This window comes from Myotis daubentonii, chromosome 9, assembly GCF_963259705.1.
Source record: "Myotis daubentonii chromosome 9, mMyoDau2.1, whole genome shotgun sequence".
Classification (NCBI taxonomy): Eukaryota; Metazoa; Chordata; class Mammalia; order Chiroptera; family Vespertilionidae; genus Myotis; species Myotis daubentonii.
In genome coordinates, this window is record NC_081848.1 from 28,375,058 (window position 1) to 28,381,761 (window position 6,704).

Genomic DNA, 6,704 nt, shown 5'->3' on the forward strand with positions numbered 1-6,704 from the left:
TCAGCCTGGCCAGTGCTGCTCAGTCGGTGTGTGTCAGTCTATGACCCAGGAGGTCAAGGATCCATTGGTGGTCAGAGTAGATGCCTTGGTTGTGGGTTTGATCGCCAGTAGGGTGCATGCAGGAATCAGCTTATGGAAGATTCACTCTCATCGCTGATGTTTCTCCCTCTCTCCCTACCCCTTCCTCTCTGAAATCAATAAAGATACATTTGGAAAAATGATTTCTTTAAGGAAAATAATAAAACTAAAAATCTTGGGCGGAGATGCAGACTTCCCCTGACAGCAGACGAAAACTCCACAGATTGTGCTGTCTACCAGGTGCTCAATGGCAGCAACAGTGGCTGCGGCTTCTGGAAAATCAAAGGAGGCTTACAACAGGCAGGATCTCAGGACTGCTTCGGGCGCTTGCGTGGGGGTCCCAGACAGGCGCCCTGTGCTGAAGCCAGAGAGCGGTACATCTCAGCCACCAAGTGCGGATGGGACGCCACCATTGCCTGCCACCCTTCGGTCTCCAATACATCCTCAGTATGAGAGTGGATGAAATGCACTGCCTGAGCTTTCAGTTGATCTGCGCTGTGGAGGTCAGCCAAGGTGAGCATTTCTGCAGCATTCTCCTCAGAGAGCTGTCTGCTGAGAGCTTCCTCACACATGACCTTCAAACGCTCCAGGGCATACTTGTCAGCAGCTGCCAGCAAACCATCAGCCATTTTGTCGAGGTTCGGAGCCTTCCCCGTGTAAATGAAGCACATCATTTCCTTAAAAACTCCAGGCTCCATGTCAATGATTTCAACCCGATTCCTTTTGCTCTCCTCCACTGCATGTGCAAACATGGCCCTAAACACTGGAGAACGAGCTGCTACGATAGCTTTGTGAGCCTGGAATTCCTGGCCAGCAACACAAAAACAACAGTCTGAGAACCAGGAATTCTCCCAAAGTCCTCCTAGCTCATAGGCCAGCTGGCACTCAGGCACCTTCACCATCTTCGTGGTATTCTGGCCAGAAATGGTGACGGAATCTTGCACCACACTCACCTCACAGAGGAGGGTCAGCTTGTCATCAGGGAGAAGACTATTGTCTTCATCCAAGAGAACATCTCTCCGGATGAATTTCTTGAATCCCCAGTCTTTGCCTTGCACAAAGCTATATGCCTGGTGACTCTCCAAACATTTGATTTCTTCTCCCTTGTCATTCAGGATGGAGAGTCTGAATTTTGCCAAAAATATACGCTTTGGAGAACTGACCAGAAAGAGATAAAGTGACAGATAATCTTTGCTGTGTGCATCTACCCCTTTGGGGTATACTCTCAAACACCATTTCAGTTGATCAATGGCTTCTGATGTAAAGGTTGAACTTTGAATAACTTCACCCACTTCCTGCGGGCAAAAGCTAAAGTTACTGATGGTCCACATGTGGGAGAATTTCACCACCTTGATCTCAGTGTGGCACCAGCTCTCAGCTGCAGGGCCACTCGACATTTCTGCTGGAGGTGGCGGACTTGGAACCCTTGACATTGCAAGTTTGAATGTTAAACAAGATTTCCAAAGTCAGAGGACTAAGATTTCTGTTCTCTTTTCACCCACGTTAAGACAGTAGTGGAAAGATGAATGTTGGGGTCCAGCCCCAGCAGGTCCAGGGATTCCCAAAGTTGTGGATGGCGTTGGCGAAGAAGGAATGACATGGAGACAGCGTTCAGATGATCAGCATAGCCAGCTCCTCAAGCCAGGTTCTCTAGCTAGGTTCTCTCTTTATTCTCCTGTTATATCTGTATTTATACCATTTGATTTTAATCCTATCCATTCGATTCCAAAGGTTAGGGTGTTTGTTATCTCCATTCCAAGGTCAATACTCTACTGTTCTGTTCAGCTACAAGGAAGTAACTGAAGGAGATTATCCTAAGTAAAGATTATGTAGCTTAAGTGTGACTGTTCATAGTTGAGGTGATTAACTACCCGCCTGGCACTTAAGGGGTTTTACTGATTTATTCCCTTCCTTAGTCTTGTTAATCCCTAACTCCAGGGAAAAATTCCTACCTGGGGAAACAACCTTTCTCGGTGAGGTGACCCTGGTTAAATCCCATAGGGCTAAGAAGGGGAGCAAACATATTAAGAACACTGTGCCATATACGCCAGTTCCCTTGAAACATATGCTGTGCAGATATTTCTTCTCTGCAGCAACTGCGTCAAGCAGCAAGGATGGACCGGCTTCCGGCAGATGAAGTTGTCTTATCTAACAAGAAATCTCTCAGAGTAGGGCCTACAGCTGCTGGTACCTGTCCTTCTGCATTTGCTTCATACTCTCTACAACATCCAGGCTTTGCTTCTGAAAACAACTGTCTGAAAGACGCATCTAAAACATAAATGCTGTTTTGCTGGCGTGGCTCAGTGCTTGATGACCAGGTCAGGGTATATGGCCATGTTGCAGGTTCGATCCCCAGTGCGGGGCTTGCAGGAGGCAGCAATTCAGTGATTCTCTTTCTTCATTGATGTTTCTATGTCTCTCTTCCTCTCCCTTTCTCTCTAAAATAAAAATAAAATAAATAAAACATATATGCTATCACAGTAGACAGATGCTCAACAATATCTAAGATTCATTTAATAATATTTATTGAGTTTTTGGTGAGTGCCAGCCCTTTCTTAAAGTGATCCTCTAATCCACAGGTGGGGAACATCCTGCCTGAGGTCCATATAAGGCCCCCAAAATCATTTGGTCTGGCCCTCCCAAGGCATATGGGTAATTTAAAGGTTTGACCAAATTGCAGCAGCCTAATTGTCAATAATTTCATTTCATTTTTTATGGCCCTCAAATGATGTTATAAATATCCAAATGGCCCTTGGCAGAAAAAAGGTTCCTTACCCCTGTAATCTAATGTATTTACACTTCAATATAGTCCCAGGAGTAGACCTACAGGGAACGATCCCTAAAAATCCAATTACTTTCCCTTTCCACCACTTAAAAGAAATCACAAATTATCCAATACTTGGGTACATTTATCAAATTTACAAAAATGTCATCAATCTCATGTGTAAAAAATGATTCTTGTGAACACAATTGCTTTCTTCCTATTGGTAATTAGAGTAGCATCTTTTCCTGTTTCTTTGCTCTTTAATTTTCTTTGCCAGAAATAAGCTCTTCATAAAATTTTTCATCTTTCTATTGCATAATCCATTAATTTTATTATCTGCAAGTATAGATTTTTCATTGCATTCTAAAAACAAATTACTTTCTGACTAAAATGACAGATATGACATGCTTATAGTAAATTCCCTTCTTGTTCTATAATATAGCAGAAACACTCTACATACTAGCAAGTACTGACACATTATTGTTGGCCAAAAGGCAGAGCTCGTCTCCTTCCAGCCTCTGGTCATAGCTTTCCCATCCATCAGTTAGTACATCATCTTGTTTTATGTGTGTTTCTATTTAAAGACATCTTAGTTGTGACTGGCTTTTTTCACTTAGCATAACATTTTAAAGTTTTATTTATGCTATATTCTAGTGTATGTGTACACCACATTTTGTTTACCCATTCATCAGTTGATGAGTATTTGGGTTGTTTCCGGTTTGAGGCTCTTATGAATAATGCCGTTGTGAACATTGTGTACAAGTTTTTTTTGTGTGAACATGTTTCCATGTCTTTGGGGTATGTACCTAGAAGTGGAACTTCTGGGCCATCTGGTGACTCTCGTTTTCCAACGTGGCTATTTTACATTTCCACCAGCAATGTATGAGGGGTCTAACTTTTAAACATTCTCATGAATGTTTTTTATTTTATTTTATTTTATTTCTCTTTAATTTCTTTATTGGTTAAGGTATTACAAATGTGTCCTCATCCCCCCATTAACCCCCAACCTCCGCCCCTTCCCCAACTCATGTTCTCATCCCCCTGTTGTCCATGTCCATTGGTTTGGCTTATATGCATGCATAAAACTCCTTTGATCTCTTCCCCTTACCCCCACCCTCCCCTACTTTCCCTCTGGGGATTGATAGTCTGATTGCTGTTTCTCTGTCTTTGGATCTGTCCCTGTTCATCAGTCTCTGTTGTTCTCTATATTCCACAAATGAGTGAGATCATGTGGTATTTATCTTTCTCTACTGGCTAATTTCACTTAGTAGAATGCTCTCCAGTTCCATCCATGCTGTTGCAAATGGCAAGAGTTCCTTCTTTTTTACCGCAGAATAGTATTCCATTGTGTAGATGTACCACAGTTTTTTTTTACTGCATTTCTGTGAAATGTCCCCCCCCCCCCCATAGGCATATCCCTGGAGGCATATCCCTACAGAAAGCAGATTAGTGACTGGCTGTGGCTAGGGCAGGAGGACAGGGAGGGGGCACTGGGAAAGGGAGGCTACTGTTAATGGGTATGGGTCTAAAGTCCTACAACTGGCTACTCTCTGAGGGGGGGTGGCTAGGCCCTGGGGGGCGTGGCTGGACTCTAGGGCGGACAGAGCCAGCTTAAAACCCTGCTGCGGTGCGGTGGCCCACGCTGTGGTGGCTGTTAAGCATGGAGGCATGGAGGACTGCGCTTGCCTCTGCTGTGTGGGCTCTTCGGGGGGATGTCGGTGTCCTCAGAAGCGCCAGTGCCCAGCTGAGATTGCAGCAGCGGAAGGCAGTGTCTTCAGAAGTGCCAGGGCCCAGCTGAGAAGGCAGCAGACCATGGCAAGCCGGCCCAGCAGAAAAGCACTTCGAGGCGGACGTGGCAGCGAGGTGCTGGGTGGGGAATGGAGGAATTGCGAGCCCCATGCCGCCCCCACACTCCCTGCAGGACTTGCCTGTGGAGATGCTGGTGGAGATCTTCGCCTTTCTCCCCGGCACTGACCTGCCCAGCCTGGCCCTGGCCTGCACCAAATTCCACCACATCCTGCACACAGACAGCATCTGGAGACGGCACTGCCGGGAGGAGTATGGCGTTCGTGAAAATTTGCAGAACCTGGAAATGATCGGTATGTCTTATCGAGAAGTCTATGCAAAGATGTTCCCATACAGAAACATTTGGGGTTTGTGGCAGCTAGATTGTAGCTATATAACACTGCTGTATGTAGTGGTGGACGGCTTATGCACTACTGGTTGGACGTACAGGCCTTCCCTTAACACCCATGAGGATGGCCCAATGCAATCCGAGCCCTCGTTTAGAATTCGCCGGATGGAGAGGAAATCACCCACGGTGGAGTGCATGGACGACTTCTACAGCTTTTCCCACAGCCGCCACCTGCAGATTCAGAAGGACAGGTTCAGCGTCCAGTGGATCAAGAGAGACCACCGAAAGGATTCACCAACGCGGCTTAGGGGAGAACGGGTTCTGGTGCTATTGCAGGAGGACAGACAGCCAGATTGCTGCCTGACCTACTGCCCCCTCTACCTCCCGCCGAGCCACCCGGACGACCTCATCAGGCCAGGCCTCTTCCACGGCAAATACGATGCCTTCGGCCTAATGATTGCCATGCTCAGCTTCCATGGGAAGCATGCCAGGGTCACGAAGATCACGAGAGACTCCTTCGGGACGTTAGAGATCCACCTCATGCGCCGCATCCAGCTGCGAGATGGCTGGATCTTCCGCAACTTCAACGAGCTCTCCCGCGTTGCAGTCCGGGGCTGCAGCTTCAGAGGAGCAGCCTGTTCCATTTGTTCTGCCTGTGGGCGTGCGCCCAAGACTCCACAACTACCCCTGGACCTGCAGGATGTGTTTCTATGTCGTTTGCATTGGTACCTTAGATGGCTTCGCCTACCCCAGGCGCTTCCCTGGAGTTTCATCCTGTTCGATGAGAACCACTTGGGGTTCATCTGTCTGGAGATGAAATACTTCATCCTGTTTGTCAGAGTCCAGAACACCTTCCAGAATGTGGAGGCACCATCCCCGCAGGCCTTCCTGGAGATGCTCTGGAACATTCAGTCCGGACCCCCTGGGAGGAGCAGCTTGCATCCACTTTGAAGATTGGACCTTCTGACCAGATTACCCACCTTTGTTTGTTTTCTTAATCCTCACCCGAGGATATTTTCCCATTGATGTTTAGAGAGAGTGGGGGAGAGAGGGAAAGACAGAAATAATCGATGTGAGAGAAACACATTAGTTGTTTGCCTCCTGCCCAAGCCCCGACCAGGGCCAGGCTGGGTAGGGGCCAGCAATTGAGTTAGAAATAAACCTTAGACCAGTGGTCTCAACCTTCCTAATGCTGAGACCCTTTAATACAGTTCCTCATGTTGTGGTGACCCCCAATTTCATTCTTACAAATTGGACATAATTAAAGCATAGTGATTAATCACAAAAAAAGACATCTTAGTTAATATATATTGTTTATTTATTAACATTGAACTCATGCCCAATAGCAATAGAGCTCATTCCTTAAGGAAGCTTATCTAACAGATACATTATCACCATAAAGCATAGCTAGTGCTTTGGTACTAAGGCTGCGGGCTATTTTACACAGCAGGGGCACAGGCTCCTGAGAAGGCGTCTTCAGAGACAAATGGGGACTGTTCTCATTGCTCACGGGGATCTGAAGCAAAGAAGGAACATGGGGGAAAGGCAGAAAGCAGCAGCTCCTCAGACACCAGCAGTATCGATGAAGATGCCAGCAGCTCCAGCTCATCTTCCTCCGGAACACCTCTGACTCAGACTCCAACTGAGCTTTGTGCATTCCTGGATGGTGGAACAGAGAACTTCCCAACAGAAGTCTTTGGCATCTGCGTACATTGAAGGACTCTTCTC

General features: G+C 46.7%; 1 protein-coding gene across 1 annotated transcript; it reads right to left on the reverse strand.

The window, feature by feature from the left end:
- Positions 1-386: 386 nt before the first annotated feature.
- Positions 387-1,557, reverse strand: LOC132242059 (speckle-type POZ protein-like). The gene has a single exon (XM_059710985.1). The coding sequence runs from the start codon at positions 1,509-1,511 to the stop codon at positions 387-389; it is 1,125 nt and encodes a 374-aa protein (XP_059566968.1). The 5' UTR covers positions 1,512-1,557.
- Positions 1,558-6,704: the final 5,147 nt, after the last annotated feature.